The following is a 14,551-nucleotide window of genomic DNA, read 5'->3' on the forward strand; positions in this document are numbered from 1 at the left end:
ACGTAATAAATAATGTTAAAAAATGTTAAAAACCACGTAGCGTTGTAATTAAACTTCATAATGTGTGGAACTCTTGTTCAGTCCAATGAGTGGTGAATATGTCTGAAATATACAAATAATACGAATAAAAATGGGAACTATCAAATGCAAATTGTAATCGGATTGGACATCTAAAAGTACTCACGTCGTTTTGAAATGTGACAACTGCATAGTTCAGCAACTGTATGGATCACTATAAACATCCTATGTTTAGTGTAAATTATCTGTAATGAAATAATAATTAATATCAATTTTAGAAGAATTTGAAAAATTAATTGGAGGGCTAAATTATGGACGTACTTACGTAGACGTGAGACGACCTGCTGCTATTAGGACTGTAACTGGTATGACGTGGGGGAAGTGTGTATTCGTGTAAACAACTACGCGTAAGGATATTGCGTAGTGACGGGGTTAGAGGTTGTACAATCCGATTACAATTTGCATTTGATAGTTCCCATTTTTATTCGTATTATTTATATATTTCAGACATATTCACCACTCATTGGACTGAACAAGAGTTCCACACATTATGAAGTTTAATTACAACGCTACGTGGTTTTTAACATTTTTTTAACATTATTTAAGTTTACTACCTGTAATATTACATTTTAATAATGGAGATGTTCTCTACATCATTAATTTTAAATAGTACTCACCACCAATAGCTACGTATTTGACATTGAGATATTGTATAACTGTGCCTGAGGATGCCTGAATAGGCGAAAACGTTTGCAATTTTGTAATTTATGTATATAAACTTAATGACTATATAATATAAGTCATTATTTTTACATTGATTTGTCATTGACTGAGTAATAAAATATTATATTGTATTCATTTATAAACTATTGTAGATTTTGATACCAAAGACCGTATAGGTTCTACTAGTGTTTGTAAGATGGTCTGCTGCAATAGATAAACTATTTTTGTTACGACTATCGTAGGTATGGAAGTCACAATTTTGATGAAAATCAGACAGATTTTTATAAATTAGTTGTAAAACATTAAAAATATATAAACCATAAATAGCAAGAATATTATATTGTAAAAAATGTTGCCTACAAGAGGTCCTACTGTGAACGTCCTAGTGTCAATGTTTGTAGACACATGAATTTAACTTTTTTAAAGGAATTAGAAGAATCTGTTGTAATTTGTAATTTTTATAGACGTTTTCGTCCATAAAAATCTCGCAAAGTAAAATTTTACAGATTTTTTCTTTGCGTCGGAAATCGAAACCTATGATATATACTTTTGTAACTACACGTATTTAACACTTTCTAAAAGAATTAGCACAATTTGTTGGAATTTATAGGCCTTAGAAACGTTTATAAAAATCGCGTTTTTGTCTCCTGAAACGAACGATTTTCCCATTTGTAAGTCATGCACTAACAAACTTACGTTTCTTTGCATATGACCATGAAACTTTTGATAGATATGTGTGCAGACACATGAATTTAACATTTTTTAACTAGAAGAATCTGTTGGAATTTGTTATTTATATATTTATTTTCATCCATAAAAATCTCAAGTTCAAACCAGGCAGCAATTTTTCTATTCTACAATAACCTTAATCGGCTGCGTGGCATTTTATCATTCCAGTCTATCACAACAATGTGTATAGTCATGTTCGTGTTTCAATATCCTTGGCGTATAGAATGTTATGCTCCAGGTCATTTTAAGTCCTTGGCGTATAGGAGGCCATGCTCCAGATCATTTTAAGTTGACATCAAAATGCACATTACCTTCCTCTGGTATGTGGGAAAAGGGTGTGTTTGTTTCCAAATCGACTTTATGGCACCGGGAAAGATTTTTTCTCGTGAGGATGAACATCATTTCAAAAATTATCCGAAATAGTTGATTTTTCGATAGACTCGTTACTTACGTATAAACACCACACCTCCATTAAAAGTACGAAAAAAAACCACACCACGTGATTAATAACTATAAAAAATATTTCATTTCTAGTAACAAAATTGTTATCTTCCATAAGTTTTGTAGATTTTAGTATGTATACATAGCCGTTACACAGTACATTGTAGAAATGAAGATCTGATTTAAGATATTCTCTACGTCTACTTATATAACCCCAAAAGGCTTCACTTTCATATCATCAATATAGTATTAACATGAATAATTAGTGAGAAATACTGACATTATGTCATTAACTGTAATAATATTCAATTTTAATGGTAAAATGTCAAAATATTCTTAAGTTTTGTAGTTTTTTATATCCAATACACAGCTGCACTCAGAAAATTACACACGAATCAGACCTGTAAATTCTTTTTAGTTAGTCTTGAAGTTGTTAATAACCAATATAGAAAAAAAAATATACAAATTAAGATCGACATAGGCTATTGGCATAATGTCAGAGAACTGAGCCATCTGAGCTCTCAATATGTCGCCAATCCTGCAGGTCATGGCCTTCATGCGTTATTATTTATTGTAGTGTGTGTTCTGGTTTATTCTGAAAAGCCATTAATTCTCAAAACTGACAAAAGATGGTTTTTGGAAAATAGGAGAATTATGTAGGAAAATTGACATTTCACTGAAAACTAGTATTTTTCCGTATATCTTTGGGTTACATGTTTGAAAGTGAGGGGTCATTCATTAAAATCCTTTCAGTCGTTTTCTCGTAATTTCATTACCAGTTAAAATTAATCATATACAGATTGTAACTGAATACTGTAATCTTTTATTTCTTCAAGTGTAGGTATATAATTGTGTGTATGTATCCACTTTACTTTACGTGATTCGGGTTCCGCATATTATGGATAGATGGCAGCACTGTGGCCCATTTTCTATTTGTACACCTCTTGGGCTGGCCACGCTGTACATGTGTATCTGTGGAGTGTTATGTCTTGTTCTAGGGTGAGTGTATGTGTAAATGTTCGTGTAAGTGTAGTGTATGGAATGAGTGATGATGATGAAGAGGAAGGGAAAAGAGTAAATTCGGTGCCGGCACATAGCCTACTCCTTTCAAATAGCACCTAGGGGGCCCCCCAGGCTTAACGTCCCCATCCGACGGACGAATCACTGTCAACAGTGACATACACCTTCTCTTCATATACACTGCAAAGAGATTTGAGATTTAACCCAGGCATATTGGTGCACAATCTAATGATTAGAAGTTGTGCAACGCCATCTCTCCTAGTCCCGAGGTACAAATTTTATATGAACATTTTTGACCCCGCCGAGATCTGCAGTCTGGAGGGAGACACGCTACAACAGAGCTAACTCGATGGACGGTATATAATTATACATTCGTGTAATTAAAGTTACTTGAAAATTACATGTCATAACTTCGAGATGTGCAAGAACAGTACACAATTGTTTTGTAACAATTTTTATTTCATTTAACTTCATACAAAAATATACAGAGCAACAAACCATCTCACACACACTCTCACTCTCGTCAGAATTTATTTAATAAATACAAAGCATTCATTTTATAAGGTCTATGGATATGCGATTTGCAAACTATCCATCAAGTGAGTTACTATTGCTTATTACGAATACATGTGACTTCAATTTTTAATTTTTCTGAGAATTCCTAATGTATTCCTAAATCACACACCTGACGTGTACTATATGTTCATTGAGCGCATAAGATTCTTCAGATTAAGACAGTAAAATACCTCATTTTGTTTTAAAAATTGCCTCTATGCAGAACGAACAGTCAGTCTGAATGATCTGGATACAACTCATTAGGTACATCAGTCGATGGAAGTTGCTCCAACGAACACATACTATGTACAGCATGATCCTACTTCCGTTTCACTTATTCACAATGTTATTTGATTAATGGAAAGTTAGGGAAATATGTGTAAAGTTGTCAAAATATTTAAAAACCGTCATCTTATGTCAACATTGTCTCTGTACTTTCACACTTTCAAAATATAAACCGAACTATAACAATTATTTTTTAACTGTAGTTCTTAAATACCGGTATTAAGTTTTAACATAAAGAACGCATTTGCTTATCCACACCACATCTTAAGGGTAAAACAAGAAAATAAATCTTGTTCAGTTGTCACATTTTCAAAGTCTCCATCTTATATCCCAATAAATAACGGTCTTACTATCCAGAGTAATGCCCACTTGCAACACAAATCATATGTAGAGTTGTTACATACAACGATTACTCTACTTTGGAGATATAACAGGTTCAGTTTTAGAGATCATTCAATAGACTAAAAAAGATCTCTGAAAACATCTTTCTGTTTGTAACAGTGGTATATGTGTTGCAGATCACAATATAATAATGGTGGTGGCCGAACACCATTGATACATGGGTATAGGGAGTGTTGAGGGCATAGTGGTACTGTACATAGCTCTCTCTGACCTCAACTACAGGGAAATCCCTTGGTGTTTAAAGAGATGAATCTGCTGTTTTGGAACTGGTGGTAAAGAAAACGAGTCATATCTTTACCATGTAGTCATAGAATTGAGTTGTACAATTAGTAATGGACATTGTGAACAAAAAGTAAGAATCGTACATAAATCGGTTAATTTGACTTATTTACAAATTTTTAGTTCTGTGAGAAAGAAATTAAGTAAGGAATGGGTGAAAAATAATGATTCTTGTTCATAAATATTTGTTCAACTCACAATAAGACTGGAAACAATTCCTTGTTTACAAAACAACAGTAAATATCGATATTACATTTTGGAACAGTCAGCGTTTACGGAACTCGTACTGTTGCATTTCAGAAGTTCATTCTTTACATCCCAACCCTGCTGACCAGTTGCAAATACCACCGATAGGATCAAATGATAACTGTCTGGGACATGTGTATTCCCAGCCTAGAAGATTCCCATTTTCCATCTTTGCACATGAGATGAATTTTTTACAAGAAAATGGGTGTGGGAAATTTCCACGATCTAAACACTCGATATAGCCATCAGAGTGGATCTTTACTTTGCCCGCCACTGGTGCCGTGTCCAAGATGCCAACGTCTTCATCGTCGTAGTACTCGTAATCGATAACAGGCGGCAGTTTGGGTCGAACAGTCCTGGCACGAGGACTACTTGTAGAAAGTGGAGTTGGCGTCGTCTTTGAGAAAGGCCGGGGTCTGAGCGACACACTGCCAGGCAGACGTCGCGGAGATGCTAGAGACGGGGTCGATTTTGGCAGGGGTAACTGCTCGCCGACGAATACCGTCGATCCTCTTCGAGGAAGCGAGGGAGAGATCGCTGGCGTTGAGCTTATGATTTCTGCTGGATGTAATAATTTTGGTGGTGCACCTGAAAATATATGGCATCCTCTTCGTTACATATTCTAATATCTATCACTTTCAATTGTGTGTGTATTAAATCCTGAAATTGACCATATGGATTATAGAGTTTGTCTGTCAGTCTGTCAATGAATTTTTATGAAAAAATTGGACAACAAAATAATTTATCGCCGTAAAAAATTTAACTAGTATTCTCCTACATCATTTGGGTGTTGTAGAGAAATGTTATAATATTTCTGCTAATAACACAATCTAAATTAATGCTCTTGCAATGGACGGTATATGGAACTGAGAGCACAATTAATTATATTTGAAGCACAAAATTGATTTTGATTGCAGCCCACCATCAGAGAGGTAAAGAGCACTATCATAATAACAATTCTACAGCAACACTACCCATTTGTTAGCTGCTGTCCCATCCACCAAGTTCTGTCATACGAATTATGGTTAGTTGGTGATGGTCACAGCCAAACCTCGACACATCTACCGCAAACTACAACTAACTACAAGTGATTGAGCTCAGTTTTTTTTACGAATCTGTGCATGAAAAGGTCTAAACCCACGCCAAGTAATGAAGCATATTAACCAGAAGAATACAAGAACAAGAATAGTTATACAGTCAAAGAATAAATATTACCAGATCGTTTGTTTTCAGCCCATGATTTTAGAGTCAGTTTTCATGTGGAGGGGTTGCTGTGGAGAAAAAACAAATGCAGAAGCAACATAACAAACAGATGAATAAAGATACATTTAGAAAAACTTGAAGGTAATATTCGTAGAAAGGCATTCAGAGAGAAAAAGCAAACGTTGAATTTTGCAGCAATGTTTGATAATACTGTTAATATCTGGAGATGGAACATGCTTATAGTAAACTTATATGATGCAACAGAAAACTTTATCTACAGCATTTAGGAAAAATCGGGTAAGGACGTAAATTAAAATTTTACGGGAGAACTAAATGAAGTTCAAAGCCAACCCTAAAATCAGGATATTGATACATAAAAATAGAATTTTGAGAAAATGATTGTCTTGTTGCCTTCTTTCACTGGGATACAACTTACAATACAATATTCTGTACCATTAGGCCACAAATTAACTTACACGGATTTTCCCAATTCTTTTTTTGCATGAATGAGACTTGCTCTGTTTTTCAGTGTGGATTTTTTTAGTTTATCACTGAGTAATTTATTAAAAAAATCTAAACTGCACAAAATAATAGTTTTACAGTAAATATTCCATATTACGTGTAAAAAAATAACTAATTGGAATTCTGAAAGTTCCTTTCAAGCATCAGCATCAGCTTCTTCGAGATCAGTATCATTTGTAGTAATGTCGTTAACAGAAGGATTCTTACAAAAATTATGAGATACCGGTACGCTGTCAATGACAGGAAGGAGTTCCAGAAGGTCTTTCTTCTTTTCTTTGCTTACAGGTATTGGACCCTCATGGATTAGTGGTACAGAAGTTGGGAAAGTGTTTCTCTCACATCTTCGAAGAGACAGTTCTCGAAAATTTGTATTTTCATTTAAGGTGTCTTTGAAGAAAGTGCTACTTATTGGGTGTTTAACATACTTCAGCCAAAGTGTTGTATGCCAAAGACATTTATTTCCTTCCGTATTCATCTTCTTAATTTCATATAGGTCTGTTGTCTTATGAAGGGAAGAAAAATCCAGAAAAGTCTTATTTTCATAAAGGATACTTCGAAGAGATTTTTCCGCCTGCATGACCTCACTAACAGGTTCCAATCATTCGGATGATTAATCTTCATCCCGGTTTTCTTCTTTTCCTTTTCAATCAATGCATGATCTGTATCACATTCCATGTGAGTATGTCCACTTATCAGGAATTCAGGAATCTGTGGTCACTGGCTGCATAACATGAGAACATAGAAGCTAAAATTCTGTTCCTGTTTTGCTCTCCAAAACAGTCTGAATAAAATACCACAGATTAATTATTTTCTGGCAATTTCAAAATGAATTGGCATATACAAGAAGCAATTTGATTTCCACCCCTACCAGAAACACTTTCGTCCCACATGAAACACGTAGCTTTGTTGGTTTTCAAGCCATGAACGATTAGGTTGAAAGTCCATAGCTGTCATTTGTAGAACGATACTGAAGTGACAGAAAAGGCGTAGGAAAACACTGTTGAAGGTCAAAGGCATAGATTCCTTTCTTTTGTAAAAATGAGCTGCCTCTTTGTCATGTGTCTTTCCGCTATGAGTTTCCTTTGCAGCCATATGGTGGGCATAACGTCCTTTGAAGAGATTTTTCTTTGATGACTTTTTCCTTAGCGTCTCCAAACAATATACTGATTTTCCTATTATTTAAATCACAACTGTGACAAGTATCTTATGTAGACTTATTAAAAGTCGGTGAAAGGATTTTGTATAAATCGGAAAGGACACAGGGATTTGTACAATATTTAATTGAAACGGGGATTGCAGAAACAGCACATGTCAATACGCCACACATAGTGGCATGTGCTGTTTCTGCAATGCCCGATTCAATTATACAAATCGTATATCTTACTAATTCTCAAGTCTGAAGAAAGAAATTTTTTGTTGTCCTCTTGCGACAGTAGTGACTTTCATAGCTTGGAAAAGACAGGATAAGATCTTTTTCGCACTTTTTATTTGAGGGAGCTGCCATTCCATCCATTGTGAAGAGAATGCTTTTGCCGGACATTAGGAGAGACTACAGGTTTTATAGAAAGAGAAGCAAAGAAAAACAGGATCTTATCAACAGGAATACTTCCTTAAGACGGATGACTTTTGCCTTCCAATATGAGACTGTACTTACAAGCACATTCTGTTAATTTCTTTTCGCCCTCTCCCTGAACTCTGTGTGTCTTCGGTTTATTAATAATTGGTGCTCATGTTTTCCTTTCCTGTTGACTTCATGAAAAGAACACAAATTTTCATTAAATGTTCGTTTTGCTAAGTATACTAAACATTGCCCACGACTAAGCATGTTTGACATCAATCATCTTCAATTTTAGCAAGGAAAATGCAAAGAACTGCAGATAAACTCGTTCCAGCTTGAAAATGCAAGGCCAATCAACATGCTTGTTAATAAAATTAGTTCAACAATGAAACTCCGAAGAACAAAATTACGAACATTTGTAATTAGCTTCGTGGATGATTTTAATATTAATAATACGTCGTGCATTGTTATCATTCTCTCACATAAGGTTGTAAATTTTCTCAAGAAAGTTCGACCAGTGTATGGGACCAGTGCCCACCCATCATCGTGATGCATTTGGAGAACTACGATAGGTAGCGAAATCCGGTCACGAAAGCCAGCTATAATGGTTGGGAGGATCATCGTGCTAACCACATGATACTTCCATTCTGGTTTCATGATCATCCACCTCTGCTTCGGCATGTGTACGTGAGGCCAGCAACCGGCTGATCGGTCATGGTCCTTCGTGGGCTTCGTGCCTCGGATTATTATAAGGTTGTTATGATAATATTACATTTTTATTTTCATGTAATTCAATATGTAATATTTGGTTTATCGCTTGGTAAACCATGCAAGTAGACTTGTATCAACTAGAACAAATACGTATCATAGAGGGTCAGAACAATGTAAATAGAATTACCTATTACTATATTTTTCCCCCGTTTCCTTTGATCAAAATCAATTAAGTCGACATACACGTACAAGTGCATACAACAAATTCAGCATTTAATAACACGTTTATTTTTTGCACGATCACTTACCCCTTTTACAGACTGTGGATCTGGATCATAAGGGAATGGTCGGTGGATTTAATTCGTTTTCGACCGAAAGTGGACTTACTCGGTTTTTCTTTAATACTGTAGATATAATATAGAGTTAATTTTCATTTATGGAATAGTTGAAGATTGAAGTACAGTGATCTCTATACATGATGCACAATCTCGCATAGTCGTCGATCCATTCAGCCGAAGAGTTTCCCTTCTCTTCCTCACAGCATTTCGCTAACATCTTCTGATATTAATATTTTATATTTCTGTTTGTGCACTATAATTCGTTTCAGAAGTATTATAACTGATTAATTATTTGATTCCGATTCTAATTACGAAGAAGGAGCGTAAAAATAAAATATATACATATTTCAGTTGCTCGTTTTAATTAGCGAAGGTGACAACCCCACTACAGCTTAGAAGTCGGAGACTCTTTCGTGTACTTTGGAAAATAATTAAATATCTGCAATTTGTAAGGGTAAAATGATTATGGTCGACTTTCAAAGAATACTTCTCGCTGCTATTAAGAATTATTTCCATATACCTACATTAATTTGTACTTAATTGTCTGTTATACTACCCTGAAGGTGGAGGGCGAACCCTAAAATTACGTTATTCTACGAGAACTTTTACGTAGACCACATTTCCAACTCACATCAGCTGACTACACTAAAGTTCGATAAGTATTCATGTGTCGAGCAGGTAACTCAATCATCTCTCCGTGCGATATCATTTGGCGATCGAGGAATACTATGAATTTCAGATCGGATGAAATGACCAGTGTTGTCAACTCGGAATTCTATTTACCGCTGCACAAGCTTAAAAAAAATGCTAAATTGTAGTTTAGAAAACTCCAGATTTTTCTTAACACATCACTTCCAAATTTGGAATACAAACTACTGTATATAGGCATATACAGTTTTACTTACTTACAAATGGCTTTTAAATAACTGGCAGGTTCATTGCCGCCCTCAAATAAGCCCGCCATCGGTCCCTATCCTGTGCAAGATTATTCCAGTCTCTATCATCATATCCCACCTCCCTCAAATCCATTTTAATATTATCCTCCCATCTACGTCTCGGCCTCCCCAAAGGTCTTTTTCCTTCTCCAGTCTCCCAACTAACACTCTATATGCATTTCTGGATTGACCTATACGTATTACATGCCCTGCCCGTCTCAAATGTCTGGATTTAATGTTCCTATTATGTCAAATAAGAATACAAAGCGTGCAGTTCTGCGTTGTGTAACTTTCTCCATTTTCCTGTAATTTCATCCCTCTTAGCCCAAAATATTTTCCTAAGAATCTTATTCTCAAATACCCTTCATTTCTCTTCCTCTCGCAAAGTGAGAGTCCAAGTTTCACAATCATACAGAACAACCGGTAATATAATTGTTTTATAAATATATAATATATACAATTTTAAAATTTTTAAATTATGGTTTAATTAAAGACGCTCGCAACTGCAGAGGTTATATCAGCGTCGCCGGTGTGCCGGAATTTTGTTCCGCAGGAGTTCTTTTACATGCCAGTAAATCTACTGACATGAGCCTGTCGCAATTAAACACACTTAAATGCCAGACCTGGACCGGAGTCGAACCCGCAACCTCGAGCATAGAAGGCCAGCGCTATACCAAGTATGCTACCGAGGCCGACTGTACAGTTTTAGGACTGGGAGAATTTTATATAAATATACACTAAATTACGGAAAATGTTTATAAAGTAATGGGACTCTATGTTCTATGTAAATTCGTCTTCATCATCGTACAGGAGGGATGATGTACTGTACAGCCCTGCAACTCGCGAGATGATGTCCTCCATTACCCGACTTATATGCAGCCATTGTACCTAAACAGAAGGAAACTCGTGTCGTGTTTATTGTGAAAATATTTTTGTGATAAGATACTGTTTTAAAATTATTATTATTATTATTATTATTATTATTATTTATTTATTTTAACTAGCAGAGTTAAGGCCGTGAGGCCTTCTCTTCCACTCAACCAGCAAAACGTACACATACTCGTACATATGTATGAATTCACAAACTACAAATTATACAACAATTTGATTTAGATAAAAGTTATGTGTATACAAGAGTTACTTATGAATTAAACCGTAAAATACTATTAACTATTAATTAAACAGTAAACTACAAACTGTGTAGCAGAATTAAACTAAAATGCATAGAATGTTAATATAGGCCTATTACAAATAATGTTAGATAATGTTACATAATAGAAAGATATTACGAGATAATTTTGAAAATTATTATTATTACTATTATTATTATTATTATTATTATTATTATTTATTTTAACTAGCAGAGTTAAGGCCGTGAGGCCTTCTCTTCCACTGAACCAGCAAAACGTACACATACATAAGCTATGTATGAATTCACAAACCACAAATTATAAGTACAGCAATTTGATTTAGATAAAAGTTACGTGTATACAAGAGTTACTTATGAATTAATCCGTAAAATACTATTAACTATTAATTAAACAGTAAACTACAAACTGTGTAGCAGAATTAAACTAAAATACATAGAATGTTAATAGCCTATGTTACAAATAATGTTAGTTAGACTAATAGAAAGATATTACGAGATAATTTTGAAAATTATTATTACCGGTATTATTATTATTATTATTATTATTATTATTATTATTTATTTTAACTAGCAGAGTTAAGGCCGTAAGGCCTTCTCTTCCACTCAACCAGCAAAACGTACACATACATAGGCCTATGTATGAATTCACAAGCTACAAATTATACAATAATTTGATTTAGATAAAAGTTACGTGTATACAAGAGTTGCTTATGAATTAAACCGTAAAATACTATTAACTATTAATTAAACAGTAAACTACAAACTGTGTAGCAAACTTAAACTAAAATACATAGAATGTTAATATATTACAAATAATGTTAGATAATAGAAAGATATGAGATAATTTTGAAAATTATTATTATTATTATTATTATTATTATTATTATTATTATTATTATTATTATTATTATTAATTTAAGTTACCTATTTCCTTAAATAGGTACATCTTGGGGCAATACATAACTGCAACAACGTTTTGCAAGTCTTTTCAGTCCTGCTCGAATGATCAAAATTGCATTTACCATGGGATTTTCCATCCTATTCCTGTGCTTATCTTTCGCAAGATTCATCTAAATAGTCTCTCAAGCTCTGCATCTAGGATAAGGAAAGAAAATGCCAGTATCGCTTTGAAGGCATTGTCACCACATATGCATCACTGAAAATTGCAACCTAAAATATGGAATGAACCACAATGAGATTTGAAATTTAAAAAATTCTAATATTTCTAATCCTCTGGAAACTGAAATAACACTCACCTCTGCCCAGAAGCTTGTAGTGTTGGAAACATTTATCCACTTCACAAACTTAAATATTCCGCCACAGTATCTCAGCAACTGTTGCCGACCAACAGAAAAAAACATTCGCTACTCTTTCTGTGTTTATTCCTATCAGCATGGCCAATTAAATCTGAATATTTTGCTTTCAATATCACCTTGCACCTTTTACACGGAGCTTTCGAACTATCACCGGCAACTTCTTCCACCCAATCTTTCAACACATAATGTTTTTTTTTCACACATCTCTAAACTTTTGTGCGTTGGAGTTTTACACGGCATATTTCTTCAAAATTGAAAAAGTAAATCAAGAATATACCGGACACTTCGAAAATAATCACATTCACAACCACATTATACCAGTCGGTTCGAAATCTGATTTCACACTGAGCTGGAGACGTACCTGCCAACAATGATCTGGTGTCTGTGTTATGTAAACTATAATGTGGAACGATAAATTAAATAATATACCATAAACTAAAATAATAATTCAGTTGGAATGATAAATTAAATAATATATCATAAACTAAAATAATAATTCAGTTCATTATCTATTCCTTATGATTAAATACATCACTTCATTTACAAAAACAATGCATACATTAGATTAAGAGTGTAACGAATGCGGCATATCTTATTTGTACATCAACAATGGATGAGGCAGGAAATGGATATGGTTATACCAAATCGAGTTAATAGCCTATACTAAACTCTGGTTTATGATTAACTAACACTGTTGTCCGCAAGTACATATAAAACAATATAACATTTTTACAGAAAAAAACTTAAGAATATCATCTCCCTCTGCCGGAATCATCAAAAAACACCAAATAAATAGCTATCCACTGACAGTAAAATTCTGTAGCTGACCATAGTCCTGACAACACCAGATTTAGCTACAAAACCGCTGACTTGGCAACACTGAAAATGACTTGATGCTTAAGTTGGGGAGAACTCCGAGTAAGTTAAACCAATTCTGCCACAAGTGTTACTATCAGTCTGAGGAAAAAGAAAAGTTATTTGGCGTGTTTCTGACAAAATACAAATTTGTATAAGTCATGTTTTGAGAACATAAATAGCCGAGTTAGTATATAAAACATATCATTCAGTCTTTGGGTACCGTATGCCAGTAGGCCGTTAACAATAAGTTGAGACTGAGTTTATCTTGTCGTGTGTTAAATGGCTTGAGTTCATGTAACTAGTTTAAATTTTGATTTCATATGTTTGATACCGATGAGTAAGACTGTGCTTGATCATAGTATGTAAATTTCCAATCCGATATTTGTCATTGTGTCTGAGGAAAACCATGAAAAACTCGGTTACAGTAGTTTTAATTAATGATTTGTTATTGGAATTCATAAAATGGTTGTTCTCGAGGTGTTCCGTGTATACACGGCAATTTGCATTCAAATATGTTATCATTTTTAGTAGGTCCTCTCGCCAACTATTTATAAGCATTTTTTACGTCAGAAATCATTATAACAGAATATATCCTAAAAATTAAACGAAATTAAAAGATAATAACCCGAAGCATAACCGCGTTAATAACATATGCTATGCGTAAATCAGTATGCCTATAATTTTAAAGGACCTTTGGGGAAAGAAAAAAAAAAAGCAATTCGTCCTTCGTTTATGCTGCAATTTACAGCTGAACAATAATCATGGAAAAGACTATGGTAATACAACTCATGCGTGTTGAGTCCAATTGGCAATGAATGTATTTTTAATCATAATAATTGAAAGGAAGTGCCGATTAAAAAAAAAAAGAATTATAATGAAGCCATTAGTTAGAAGAATAAAAAAGCACACACCATCTTAAATAATAATTATTGTAAACTATACAAGTCCAATGGTTAGTGTGTGTGTGTGTGTATATATATATATATATATATATATACATATACATACATTTAAAAATATCTTAATTTTAAAATGAGCTGTTATTTCTTTGATTTTCAGTGTATTTAGTAGTCTATAGAAGAGATGAGTGTCTCATACACGAACTTATGTAAATTTACATAACATTTGCGTAATTATTCTATTATTTATCAATGACGCAGACAGAATTTGCTTCTGGAGGAGGTGGAATTTTTTTTTTCAAAATTGATTATGATATAATAAGATAAAAAACTTTGTTACATTGTTTATAACAGGACGAATAG

General features: G+C 33.9%; 1 protein-coding gene across 3 annotated transcripts in view; it reads right to left on the reverse strand.

The window, feature by feature from the left end:
• Positions 1-3,369: 3,369 nt before the first annotated feature.
• The window catches only part of Cht6 (Chitinase 6), a 572,389-nt gene continuing 561,207 nt past the window's right edge, over positions 3,370-14,551 (reverse strand). For 2 of the 3 annotated variants that reach the window (XM_069834392.1, XM_069834390.1), the window contains exon 18: positions 3,370-5,286. In XM_069834392.1, coding sequence (XP_069690493.1) covers positions 4,757-5,286 — 530 coding nt within the window. In that variant the 3' untranslated portion in view covers positions 3,370-4,756. Of the gene's footprint in view, positions 5,287-5,913; positions 5,970-14,551 lie in introns of all 3 variants that reach the window. The other variant, XM_069834391.1, reaches the window with a different exon arrangement.

Source organism: Periplaneta americana, chromosome 9 (genome assembly GCF_040183065.1).
Source record: "Periplaneta americana isolate PAMFEO1 chromosome 9, P.americana_PAMFEO1_priV1, whole genome shotgun sequence".
Taxonomy (NCBI): domain Eukaryota; kingdom Metazoa; phylum Arthropoda; class Insecta; order Blattodea; family Blattidae; genus Periplaneta; species Periplaneta americana.